The sequence below is a fragment of the Takifugu flavidus genome, chromosome 16 (genome assembly GCF_003711565.1).
Source record: "Takifugu flavidus isolate HTHZ2018 chromosome 16, ASM371156v2, whole genome shotgun sequence".
NCBI classification, from domain to species: Eukaryota; Metazoa; Chordata; class Actinopteri; order Tetraodontiformes; family Tetraodontidae; genus Takifugu; species Takifugu flavidus.
In genome coordinates, this window is record NC_079535.1 from 4,256,048 (window position 1) to 4,269,765 (window position 13,718).

The window sequence follows — 13,718 nt, forward strand, 5'->3', positions numbered from 1 at the left end:
ATTAATCAAAACGTGTCTAAAGCTGTTTAGGTTGACTGGGACGCTGAGCTGTGATGAATGTTAGGGACGGCTTGGGAGCGCCTGCCCTTTAGAAGGGCAGCGGCAAACATATGCGAGCGATCTCAATATTCACATTGTCGACTCCATCATTCACTCAGCTATATTTCCACATCTCATTTGGTAATGGCGAGACTGGCGTAAACAACGAAATGACCTTTTATTTCCAATTGAAGGCACCTTTGGTGTGCTGTGTCACTGTCACCGCAGCCTCTGCAGTCTTTATTCTGCCTTACTGATCAAATAATCAATATTTAAGAGTTCACAACACAGTCAAATAAATTTTTGGATGAAGAAATGAAGTGCATTATGCTGATTACTACAGTTATACAGTTAAATATGTAAAACTCCTGATAGCTTCTTAATTAGTTAATCACGTTACTGTAATTAAAGCGCTAATGAGGCAATTAGCGGTGTTTCTTTAATGTTCATATATTTACTTTACATATATTTATTTAAATCAATCCTGTAAATGGTGCTGTTCGGCGTCCTAACCACTAGGAGGAGTAGTTTGCCTGTAGAGAAAACAGAGCGCGCCATTGTGCGGCGCGCATGTACTCACCTGGCTGGTGTGCAGCCAGTACTGCAGTGACTGGGTGCGCCGCAGGCGGGGGATGACCAGGTGATAGAAGGTGTGCTCACCTGCCAGCGTCAGCAAGGCTCCGCCCACTCCGATGCACAAGAGCACGAACAGGCCTGAGAAGTGCTGGATCCCCATTTGGAGAGTCTGAGGAGGAGCAGGAGGGGGTGGGGGGATGGGTTTCTCTTTACATAAGCAGGTTTTAGGGCAATTTTTGGTGAATCGGAAACGCGCTGCTGTTTTCAATCCAGTTTGGCTCCATAAGATCACGTGAGTGGAGACGAAAATGAGATGCTGGGAGGCGGCGGAGGGATAGAGCCGGAATGGCTGATAGGATGACGCAAAAATGACATTAATACAAAGAAACAGCAGTAAGCGTGGAGATGGTAAGAGGACATGACGGTTAATTGAAGAGCGGTTTGTTCCCATTCGCTCCGCCCAGATTCCCCCTCTGTCTCCTGAGAGGCATTCATCGCCCTGGAGGAGCGGAATTTTCCCTCACGCGGCTCATTTCTGTGCTCAGGCAGCAATTAGTCCCGCGCTGACTCTGCAAATTCATCAACGACAACGCTGACCTCCTTTTTGCTGCCGATTCAGGGGGCACGGCCACATTGTCTGAGCGCACGGTCCACTTTGTTAGGCGGCGGCGGTAACTTCCCAAAGTCAAGGTTTCCATCCCAGCGGAGAAACCCAGAAGTGTGTAATTGCATTTGTCCTAATGATTGGAGTCAACTCGGAAGTGGGATCTGAGAACAAGGGAATGGGATCGGCAGTGCTCCTGTGCTCACACAGAGATCGCCTACAGATACAGAGATTCCCAGGTCTTCAGAATGGATTAGGAAAGGTGGCCGGGAGCAGAGGGGAGACACAAACAAGCATGGACGCTCGGACGCTCCACGCCGTATCCGTCTGTAAACAGGCGACTCGGTGGGGGTCAGCGTGCTTCTGCACCCCGAACACGTGCGGCGACGACTTACCTCAGTGGCTGCGAAGACTCTCTTCCCGCAGGGCACCACCTTATACCACTTGTCATGCAGCATGTCCATGAAGCCGTCAGACTTGTAGCGACTCACGAACTCTGACACGTTGCGCGTTAGAGGGGAACCCTGTGGCAGCCCGATGCCGTAGCCTGGAAGAACAACATACGCTTATGTAAACGCATATTACGCCCGCCGCCCGCCGTTGTCCGCGCCTCGGGCAGCAACTACTCCTGAAACAGAGTGTAGAAACTGGCGTCCAGGTCGGTGCTGGACAACCGTGACCGTGTGCACTTTGCCAAAGGACAGATGCCCCCCGGAATCCCAGTGATCAAACTCCGGTATTGATCAGCAAGTTGCTCCCTTTATCTCCTTCCAACTAGCCGCCCCTCCTGCTAAACCCCAGGCAAGGATGAGATCAGAATACGGTTACTGTGAAGGAACGGTATCATGGGGTAAGACTGGATCCCTCAACCCCTGCAGCCTCACTAAAGTTGAGAGGCCACCAGCGCCTGATTGGCACCTTGGGTTGAGGTTTGGAGCTGGTGTCTGGAGAGAATAAACGGATTCCTGCAGCCCGAAGCTACAGAAAGACTCTGGGGATCAGTGTCAAGACCAGTATTGTGCGGAGAAGCCATATTCCCATCAGGGTACTGTAGATTATCCCATACTCGTCTTTTAATGAGAAACACAAGCTCTGATGACAAACTGCCATCTGTGATTGGAGGATTTTTGGAGGGGGGGGGGGGGGCTGACATCACCCAAGTCGGACTCAGACTGATTCCAAGGATGAAATGTATTAAATAAGCTCATATTTTACGCCACTGGGCTCCCTGCACATGGTGACATTGCTTTGGGTGCACTCGCAAGGCTGATTTATTGGCTCGTATAAATTACTTCTGTGGAAATGGAAACGTTCTTTGTGAAGAGTTCAGTCCGGCATCACAATGTGACGGCGTTCTTTCATTATGAAGTTAACATTGGAAGTTTGGGTTTAAACTCTCTCTTGAACCAGCTCTTCTTTTGGTGAACCTCAAGTTATTTTTGCTTTCTCATTTGCTTGATTGTCTTATTTGGCCATTACATTTTCATTAGTGCTGCTCCCCTGAGGGGTGCCTGAAGAATATTAGGAGGTACTTAACACTAATTCAGCCATCAATCAGTAATAGATGCTTCACTAGCAGCTTTGACAGCAAATCTATAAATAAAGGGATATAATAATGTGTCATGTGTTGGGCTTCTCACCAGCAAAATGTAGCATTAAACAGGAGCGCAACCTTTCGCTACCTTGAACTAATCGACCCGAACACTTTTTTCAGATTATGACACATCCATCCCTCTATTCCACTCTCACCCCCCCGCTAACAGATACAACGCCAGGTCTTGTACAAAAGGCTCATTTGCATAAAACCTTGCTGACATGCTTTCGTTAGCGCTCTTGTTCTGCCGCTGGCTTGTTCAGCTCGGTTTGAAATGCTATAGCTTAGCACCAGGGTGACAGAGTGTGATTTGTAGAGTTATATCTGTGAAAGTTGACCTTTAAAATATCAGAGAAGAACATAACAACCTTCGAGTTTGCCTACTGAAACAGCACAGTGTGAAAGTTTTCAACTGTCAGACACCAAACAGAACAGGCGAAAAAACAGAACATTCCCTCCACATGGTGCAATTTAACAGATTGAAACAGTGTTTATCGGTATCGCTCATCAGCTTAATCAACCTTGTTTGAAGCAAAAAAATACATTTTAAACTCTATGAGCCTCTGAAATCACAATCTACCCCGTCACCACTAGGTGTCGCAAACATTTACATCATACAAATTGTATGTTTACACATGGGTCCCACCACCAAATGGCTTTTGTTAGTGAGAGTTTTTGTTGACCAGGAAAACAACAACTTAATGAGTCTGATACCATCACAGCATTGTTGTAAGCAAAATTGGCATAGAAATATTTACGTTAATCTTGCTCAACTTGAACCCAATAATTCCATCCCGTGATAAGATAGACGGACTGATATGACCATTCTTATAGTCCAGAGTTTCCATGATTGGTGTTCTTCCTTCGTTAGTCCAACTAAAACTGGATTTTAAATGCGCATGAAAACATGTTCGCTTGACCTTAATCTACGTTTTTAAAGTCAAGCTAACAGTGCAGCTAAAGCCAAGCTACTCCTACGTGTCTAAGAACCGGTTCAACTGGAACAAGATGTTCTGCTCAGGAACCAGAAAGGCCCTAAAGCAGGTAAACAGAGCAGCTCTAACAGAAGAAGCCAGCTGAAACCTGGAGGTTGCTTTTGGACAACGAGTCTCAGGTGAAGGAGCAGAACAATTCAAAACACACGGACTGGAGGAAAAACAGGAAACTGGCTTTTAAAAAAGTTAGCTAGTCCTCCACTGATATGATGACAACAATGAAACATTTACACTCCACAACATGTAGCCTGGGACAACGACAACAGCCCAATTAAACAGCTACTTGATCTGTGGTCGGACTGAACGCTGCATGGAATCGTACTGACTGACTCTGACTTGCAGCTGCGACCGTCAGCAACAGGAAAGGACATTGAGGTCTGTTAAAAATAGTCCTAATATGGACTCTATCCATCTGATTTGGTCTACATCAGGCCCCAAACCCCCAAACGCAGACGTTCCTCGGAGCTACTGAGTCACCGGGGCTTCATCGACATCACACAGGAAGTGCGGCAGCTGTTGCGCAACCACAGAGACAATTTGAGGCCGTATTTTCCCCATCAAAGGTAGCGTGGGACAATTCCATCCCGCAGACGAAAAAGGTAAACAATGATGAAGAGGGACACGGACACGATCAAAAAGGTCCCGCTTGTTATGTCGAAATCTGTCACCGGTAGGGAGAAGAAAAAGAAAAAGACGTTTGGTTTCAAATGGGACGCGAACCGCGGCCTCAATCCCGATTCTTCCTTTAATCTGTTTACACGGCGCTCGCCTGCTGCTGTCACACACGGATTTAAAACTTCAAACGGTGTGTTTTTTTTAAATTATGCAGCCGCTAATGCAAATCAGCGTCAACATACATTAAATATCTTTCTCTGCTCAGTTTGTATTTGTCTTGAACTTTGCCGTCTCCCGACAGAAAGCAAAAGCAGGAATTCAAGTGTGCGGCAGCGAAACACACCGCATTTACAGCCCATAAATGGGGGAAGTGTGATATCTAAATTAAGAGGCGGGCTTAATCACATCCCTCAGTGTTCACTGCTTTAATTCCAGCATTCATTTATCACCCAAGGCCTTACAGGAAGAGACACTCGCTGCCTTTCAAACACTCTGAAACGGCAACTTTCGGCGGCGCCGTACACACGCTCACACGCCCGCAGGTACGAAATGGGGGGAAATGTGTCCCTCAGCTCAGACCCACGGGGATGGATCGCATCTCCTGGGGTTGTTTGTTTCATTTCGGCTGTAGCCGCCCTTCCGTGTGCACGCCTGATTGAGTCAGAGCCGCCATAGCTTCGCGCGCGCGTGTGTGTGTGTGTGTGTGTGTGTGTCTGTATTTGCTATATAATGAGTATCAAACTACTCACTCTACTAGCAAAGTGAGGACATTTTTGTGAATCGTGTCCCCATAAATTCAAAGGACTAGTTTTAGGGTTGAGGTTAGAGTTGGGTTCAAGTCAGGGTGAGGGTAAATAGGGTGAGAGGGTTAGTTGGGATGGTTAGGGTTGGGAGCGAGGTAATAAAAGTCACCACAGAGATAGAAATTCGAAAGTGTGTGTGTGTGTGTGTGTGTGTGAAAGGCTTTGCAGCCATGCAGGACACAGTTAAGGTTCATGGAACTGTCACACACTGCTTAACTTCTCCTCTCTTTGTCCTGCTGCCTTCCCCTCCAGTGTTCCCGCCCGTCTCCCATCGTTCCCTGACCGAGGTCATTTCTCTCCCACCGTCGCCGCCGGTCCCGCCCCCACCTCAGTTCCCCTCTTATCTCCTTCATCCCCTCAGTTCTGTCCAATTTCTGCTCCACTCTTCTCGTCGCATTCTCCTCTTTATCTCTCGGCTCCTCCCTCGAGTCGTTGCTTTGTCTCGTCGTGTCTCGCTCGTCTTTCCGCGTTTTTGACAGAACGGCGGCGTTTTCCTGCCGCTGTGCACGTTTGCTTGTGTGCATGAGCGGGCAAACTTGTCCATCATTCTGCTTCTTTACTTCCAGATAAACAGGCCTGGAGTCATTTCAAGTCTTCTGCACAGCTACACACACACACACACACACACACACACACACACACGCACACACACACACACACACACACACACACTCACACTCCAGTTGTTCCGGTCCATCTCTCCTCTCAGCCAACCTTCTTAAAATTCGATATGAATAATTTTATGTGTAATAATTTGATTTGATTCCTACTGGAAATGCGCTGCAGTGCTGCCAGTGATTTATAGATAAATCGATCATTTTGATCTGCGACGTGACATTTTATAACTTCTAATTTGTCCCTTGGGGCCTCTGGGGCCGTTACGACTGTAATCACTGTTTCGTTTGTTTGCTGTAGTCCTTAAAGATGAAGTAATTCACGGTTGATTAATTTTACATTCTGTATTGAGGATGCCTTACTTTTTAACTGCTGAAACACACACACTCGCACACACACACACACACACACACTCGCACAGCTATCTTTGTGGGACATTTACACTCACATAACCCCGGCCGATTAAACCCGGGTCCCAACTTTAAAGTTTAATGTTGATTGCGGTATTGATTGATCGCTATTAGAGTTAGAGGATCAAGCCAGAAGATGAGTCACTGGAATTCCTTCAAAATAATTTTGGAATATTTCACTGGTGTGTTTGGCTCACAGTTAAGGGTTAAGGATGGCCGGCTTCTGCTCTAATTTATTGCTTTGTACGAGACATCCGTCGCTTATTATTTAATCTTGATGATTAACTTTCGTGAAGAGATAAATAAGGTCTATAATTCAATGAGTGTCGTGGTGCAGACTTATGGGTCAAAAACAGATGCTTTTTTAGGGCTGGGATTAATCTTTGGATCATTTTCTCCAACGTGTTCACTGATCTTTTCACGCTCGCACAGATCCATCCACCAACGCCATTCCCGGTGGAATAGCAACAATACCAGTGCCGCGCTGAAGCCTCCTGCCAGCCGGGGGTCCTGCTCGTTCGAGCTCCTGCAGATCACTTATGTGCACGGGGACGCACGGCTACAGAGGAGGAGCGCGGCGAGTTCGGCGGCAGCGTTATTGATGGTGTGCGTCTGCGCTGTCGTAAACATCTCTGCGCCGCCACACCTCTCCCCACTTAACTGGCCTGAGGATTCCAGCGGGGGCCTCTCGCCTGCAGCGACTCCACCGTTTCCCAGCCGTATCTCCTGACCACAAACAGCTCCATAAATCCTACCGGCATCCTCATACGGATCACAGAGCTCTTCCTCCCCCCTCCCCACACCTCCTACATGCTTCCCTCCCCACCTCCTGCTGTCCGTCGTCCAGCTCCCTGACTCCATATGCTCCGGGTGGAGGTTTGTCTTGATTAGGGGACTCAGCTGGCCGGCTCTTTTATCACTGGCCGTGCAGAAAGGCACAAACTGGCAGTGGGCAAATGAAAGCTCTCTATCTCCGTCTGGAGCTCAACTCCCTCCTCTGCACTCCTGGCCCTCCCTTCTCTTTACCTTTGTTGTGTTTCCCCTCCTTTATTTATCTCCCCTCCTCCACTTCCTCCACTGTTTTTCCTCCTTCACATTTCCTTTCTGGACGACTTCCTGCCCTTTCTTCCTCGTATTGAGTGTTGCTGCCCTGCGTCCGCTTCTTCCTCTGTGGATTGTGGGCTTGCAGAGCCAAACGCGGACCGTGAATCACGCAGCCATCAGACTGACCACCTCCACATCCCAATTAGATCTTGCTTTCTCATCCTCACAATCAGGAATGGGGCTGTAGCGCCGTCTCTCTGCTCATTTTGTCCGGCGCGGCGAGGACGGCGGGAGATAACCTCCGGGGAACGAGAGCGGCGCCTCGAATATCAAATGTGGGAGCGGGGTCTTTCTGAGGCTACAGGCTTTTGAAAGATAGAGTCTGCTCCCATGCGGGGTGCCATCTATTTGCTTTTTTTATCTGCACGTTTGAGGATAAATGCGCTCAGACCTGCAAGCAGACGCGTGCAGCATGCATGTGGACACAAAGGCAAACTCCACACCTGTAAAGACCCTTAATCTAGTTTAGATTGAACCGATAAATCCAACAGGTCACCTTCACCATGTGCACATGTGCAGATGATGTAAAATACAGTAACTCTGCGCACCTCAGTGAAAGACAACTGCAGCTTTTCCCCCCCTGTATTATCATAGCAAAAAATAAATAAATCTGACAGCCTGACAGCAGTTATTTTTCTAAAACTACTATAAAATCTACTCTACCTTTAACTCCTGTAGTCTATCTTTAGCTGCAATTCCATGGGGCCGCCGGAACAACAAGATAATCACAACTGAATTGTTGCTTTTAGGGGAAAAAAAGTGAAATGATGTGCAGTAATAGCTTATCGACATGCTGACCTGCACCAGGAGCGCCGCCGTGATTCAAACTGGATGACTAAATGTTGCTGCCTGCAGGAGAATCTAACTGCATCCACATAAGCAGCTCTGTGTGTGTGTATTTGACTGTATCTCATGTGTATTTTTGAAGATGCTGTGGTTATTATTAATGTACAGAGTATATTGATAGCAGCTCTACGTAAGGAGAAGCTAGTGAGGAGGAGGAGGAGGAGCAGATAAACTGAATGGCATGTTTGTGATGATGTTAGACCTTCTGTAGCTCACAGTGTGATTTTCAGATGGAGGAGGTGTAAAAAAAAACATTACGCACAAACATCCACAAGAATACACCCACTCATTCAGCTAATGAGAGCAGGAATGTGGCGTGCGTACAGTCCGCTAACACCCAGCGCGAGTTAAAATCCTGACTTTGACTGAGTAGATAAGGTTGCGTTAAACTTGTGCCGGGGCATCCCAAAGTCTTGGAGCTGGGCCGCACCATGAATAATGGATGAGCGCGTACAGCGGTCCATGTCGCAGCATTATGCCGTCAATCCCACAGCTAACGTCAGCGTTTGATCTCCTAATACGTGCTAACCATCGCCTCGTTAGCTTCAGCACGACGTAGATGAGTCCACAGAAAAGAGGTGGGTGCCTTTATTATTAGAATAAAAAAGGTGAAAATTTGTTAATTTGTTCTGTGAGAACATAAACTGCTCGCTGCAAGGTCGAGTTTCATTTCAGCGCCGTGGTTCCTGCTGAAGTGGCTCCTGATGTACATGCGCTGACGTTGAGAGGGGAGGAGAAGGTGTGTTCTAAAGAACCTGCCGGAAAACGTTGCTACGACGTCCAAAAGTGTGCGGGTCTGATTTGGTACCTTCGATGGCGAAAGGCTTCCCCACGGTCAGCAGCTTGCACTCCGCGTCGATGGACACCTCGAAGTCCAGCAGGGCTTTGTCCATGATGAAAGCGTCCAGGGTAGGAGGATCTGTCCTTCACCACCAATGCACACACACACACACGTACGCACAGACAAACACACACACATAAGAGAGGTGTTTTGACTTCAAACCTTTGAAGCCCTGCTCATCCAGCCCGCAGGACCACTGAGTTTGGGTCCAGCAGCCACTTTTGGACTTGACAGAGGACGAGATTAACGACATTCTGATACACTGTGTAAACATATACATCATTACCTGCACCAGCAGCCTCTGTGGCAGACTGATAAGCCTCTAAACACACTCCAGCAATATCTCCTGCTCCCGCGATATTGATCCAATTGAAACTAATTGACCCCTAATTATGGACTGTCCCTCTGCTGCCAACTGAGGCCAGCAGCCGGGGAGGAAAATAAGTAAAAAATACAATTCACAGATGTATAATCATCTGAGAGCAAATTAAACTACAGCCAACGTGGATGAAAACACATTGGAAAAGGAAAAAACAGCCCAAATAAGTGGGATTTTGTTATTCCGAGGGCTCGATGCTAAACCAAAGCTTGACTTTAGAAAGTCTTTGCTGTGCTGGCAAAGCAGAAAACTGCCTTTTCTCTGCCAAGACCTGTCAAATGTGAGGCACAGGGAGGGGAGAGGATAGAGGCTTCTTTTGGGACTAAAGAGGGTCGGAAAACATCCCATGCCTGGCCTGTGTGTGCGCGTGTGTGTGTGTGTGTGGTACTTCCTGTAAGTGCATATGTTTGTGAGGGGTTTTGAGCACAGTATTGGGGTCACTAGTTCTGCCTGTGCAGTGTTTTACAGCTGCAGCTCTCTGCTCCTGCTTTGCATCGTCTCTCCGGCTCTCATCCTCTTTGGATCTTCACCCGCACTACAAACTCAGCACATCGGTTTCTGAGGCACGTGCTTCACGGCTCCTGTATAATTCTGTTAAGCAGCTTGATGATAATGGGGTCTGCGGAGACCCATCCCTCGAAAACGGAGAGAGAAGCGAGCGCGTTTGGTTCTGCTCCACGGAGCGGGAACACACTGCAGGCGATGGCGTCTAGACCCGCCTCGGACTACTTTCCAAAACGCAACTTTCCAAATGAGCCACTGTTCATCACCTGTCATCTTTTTTTTGATGCATAGTGCTTTTTCCTGCATTATGTAACCAGCTGCAAAGTGCTTTTGTGAAATGAGTGCATTTCATAAATAAACTCCTGCTTTTAAGCCCCACCGGACCGCTCATCCTGGGCCACTGCTGTTCCTGACCCGCATTCATCGGCCCATTCAGTGTGATTAATCAGTCGAATCTGGAGTCAGCTCCGACCCCCCCACCCCATCCCCGCTAAATGTAGCATCTCTGGAAATGTTTGAACAAGTCTGAGTCTGCCTGATGCAAATGTGCTCAGCAAGGCTGGGGAACCAGTTCAGCGTATGTTCTGAAGCACATTTCCTATCAGAAAACATCTTGTTTTTTCTCTACAGCAGATTTTGATTTGACAGGATTAAAGTCTCATCAGTGTCAGTGAGCCAGCGAGCGTGCACGCCTGATGTGGAGGTCTGAAAGCTCCGCTGCTGCTGCTGCTTTGCATGAAAAGGACACCAGCGAAGCTGGTGGGTCAGTGCGGCGGCTTCTCGCACCCACCAGCCCCATAAACACGCCGGGGGGGTCACGGCCTGGGCATGCAAAACTCTGGCAAATGACGAAACAGGATTAAAAGTGCGCCGTGCCTTCATGTAGTCGGTGACACTGAGGAGAAGTGTGGGCGTGTTGCCACGAGCAGCTAATGAGAGGGAGGTGGGGGTGCCGCATCCACGAGTGGCCTGTTAGGAGACTGGTGGGGGGGAACGAAGTCAAAGAGTTGATGAGTGAAAAGAAAGCTATAATAAAGTCCAATTTAATATTGACTTTCAGAAACTAAGGAAAAGAAGAAAAGATGCATTCAGGAGCTGTGAGAGTCAAGGTGTTTATCCTGCCTTTGAAATCCAGCCAGAGCGCCTGCTCATCACGAAGGAAAAGCACGAAATTACACCCTTAATGGACAGGACAAAGTCAGTCCGGAGCTCTATTAAGCTGGACTTTACGGTTCTAGCAAGGGTCCAACAGGAAATACTGGAGACCCTCTGGATGAGGCCGCTGTGCGTGCGCGCGTCGTGTGCTTGTCTTACTTCAGCATGTGGACGCCCTCGGGCGTGGTGGGCTGGTTGTAGCGCCTCATGTAGTCGTGCATCTCCGGGAAACTCTTCTTCATGTAATCCTCGGCGCTGCTCTCCCTCACCGTCCCAAACCGGAAGCCCAGGGAGGGATGGTGCAGCTGAGGAGATGGAGGCAGAGAGGAAGTTCACGGCGGAGGTCGCGTTCTATGCATCCTCGCCCCGAACTCCCCGTGGGGGTGGGGGATCTGGAATCTGATAATCCCTCGCAAATGATTCCTCTCTTTGCTCATTAACCCGTCCGTGCGTGAGATTAGATTGCATGCATATGCATCGTGTGGGTGCACCACCACTTTTGGGTCTGACCTTGTCGTCGTGGATTCCCGAGACCTGCTCGAACGTCTTCTCCCCGACCATGACGGCGGCGAGGTTGGCGGTGTAGCTGGACAGCACCAGCAGGCAGAAGATGGCCCACAGATTCATCAGGAAACGCCCGGTCCAGCATTTGGGTGTCTGCAGACAGGAGAGGGGATTAATCACGGAGGAGAAAATGAGTGACAGGCACCCTGAAAATACAAATATGCTCATTTTGGGAGGAGACGTCAGGAGGCTCTTGACCTTTCGGCCCCTCCTCTCAGATCGCCATTAACCCCAGAGGAAATCATGCTAATCAAAACAGACGAGTGGCACACGCGCTAATGAAGAAGAGAGAGAGCGAGAGGCTTTACCTAAAAAAGTCCGGAATGAGTCCGTCATTTGCAGAGATTTAAGAGCTTAAGATTAATGAGGCAAGGCTGCTTATTGTATTCAAATGTGTTTAGGTTGAGCTGAACTCTGAGCATAATTAGCCAGTCAAATGGTGTGTGTGTGTGTGTGTGTGGGGAGGGGGGGCATGATAAGAAACATTTCTTCATTTCAATATCGATTCAGCAAAGAGGGCGCTATCAGATGCAACCAGACTCCAGAAACAACCAGATTCTCCAAATTCTACAAGTGTCAGACTTGAGGAAGCCACCAGTGCGTCTGAAGTCCCTTCCAAGATGCTCCTCGAGAACATCTCCTCTCCAGTTGCTCTCCTCAAACAACAATAAACATTTTGCCTGTTTTTGTCCAACTTGATGTCTGTTGTGACCCCACTTGACCCCACGTGGGCGTCAACATCATACTGAACGTGCTCGACTTTCATTTCCTCCGGTTTCTTCGTCTTTGCCCGTCTGAACATTCAGCAAACAGCAGGGAATCAATGGACGTGTTGGAGATTTCGTGCACGAGTGGAGCAAATACGCCATTTCCCTCGTCGATGCTTGTGCATAAACAAGCGCCTCGCCGTCCCCAGGATCTATTCTGGCATCGGCCCGCACTTCCAGAGCCGCCCAGATCTCTTCAGCTCTGCAGCTGGAGGAGATCTTGTTATCGTAGCCCAGAAAATATCACTGTTCTTCACCCTCAGGCAGCTGGAGTCTTGGCGTATGCGTCAGTCAGACACACACACACGGACACACAAACACACATTGCTGCAGAGCTTCTCCTCCATGCGGACACATTTATGTCTGGACTTCTACGTCAGTTGTTGCTGCTTTCAAAATTCAAGGAAACTTGAATGTTGCCAATAAAACCACAAAAAGTTCAAATGAATGTTTCATTTTTTATTAATGTTTCCAATCGCTAACAAATTCAGATGCAAAATAGCTCCGAACACTCATCCATGTTCTCGGCACTTATCTGTAGTGCACTTTAATTGAGGTTAATAAATTCTTTAGAGGATGTGTGTGCCCGCGGTGCGTGTGTGTGTGTGATAACCTCGAGAATGCCAGAAAGAACATTAGTGTTATTGTGCTGACAGAACACCATTATGACTGTCTTTTTTTCCCGTCTAATTGGTGGAAGACAGAAAAATGGGATGTTGCATTTGGATGTTGGCAGCGAAGGTAGCACAGCCAAAAATCCATAACCTCAGCTCCGCTGTTTGTGTATTTGCTTTGAATTTTGTCAGTTGGGGCTGCTGGAGTGTTCAAAATCAATTACGGACAGAAGACCCTGGAGCCGTGACCGTCGGATATATGAGCCACATCCCAAGGTGGTTCAATCCAGCCCATAAACCCACAAACCCACTGTACCTGCAGTGATTTCCTTTGTTTTTATTCGAATGGTCCAGTCAGTTGACAGGCAACATTTCTCACTGTAAAAGGCGCCCCAGCGAGATATTACGCCGCTACCGATGCCACGCGGAAGGTGCTAAATGAATTACGCTAACTGGCTAACCCCAACAACAAACAAGTGGTGAGAGTTTCTGCGTTGAAGTCTCATCCCAGATCGATCTTATTAAAACTGCATGCTGCAATAACTGACCCAGTGGAGGGGGGAAAAAAAGCTATCATTAGCAGATTAGCAATCAATTTAGTTGCCCCAAGAAACAAGGCGATTTGGCTCTGACACAAAGGTACAGCGCTGCGCTCGAGGGCGTTTTAACAGGTCACGGGGCTGCAAATGGACA

At 48.1% G+C, this 13,718-nt stretch overlaps 1 protein-coding gene across 1 annotated transcript in view; it reads right to left on the reverse strand.

Moving 5' to 3' along the window:
• Positions 1-13,718, reverse strand: part of grin3ba (glutamate receptor, ionotropic, N-methyl-D-aspartate 3Ba) — a 51,004-nt gene that overhangs the window by 3,850 nt on the left and 33,436 nt on the right. The window contains exons 6-10 of the mRNA XM_057059347.1: positions 11,591-11,737; positions 11,240-11,385; positions 9,010-9,125; positions 1,615-1,766; positions 620-784 (exon numbers count right to left, since the gene is read on the reverse strand). Coding sequence (XP_056915327.1) covers positions 620-784; positions 1,615-1,766; positions 9,010-9,125; positions 11,240-11,385; positions 11,591-11,737 — 726 coding nt within the window. The remainder of the gene's footprint in view (positions 1-619; positions 785-1,614; positions 1,767-9,009; positions 9,126-11,239; positions 11,386-11,590; positions 11,738-13,718) is intronic.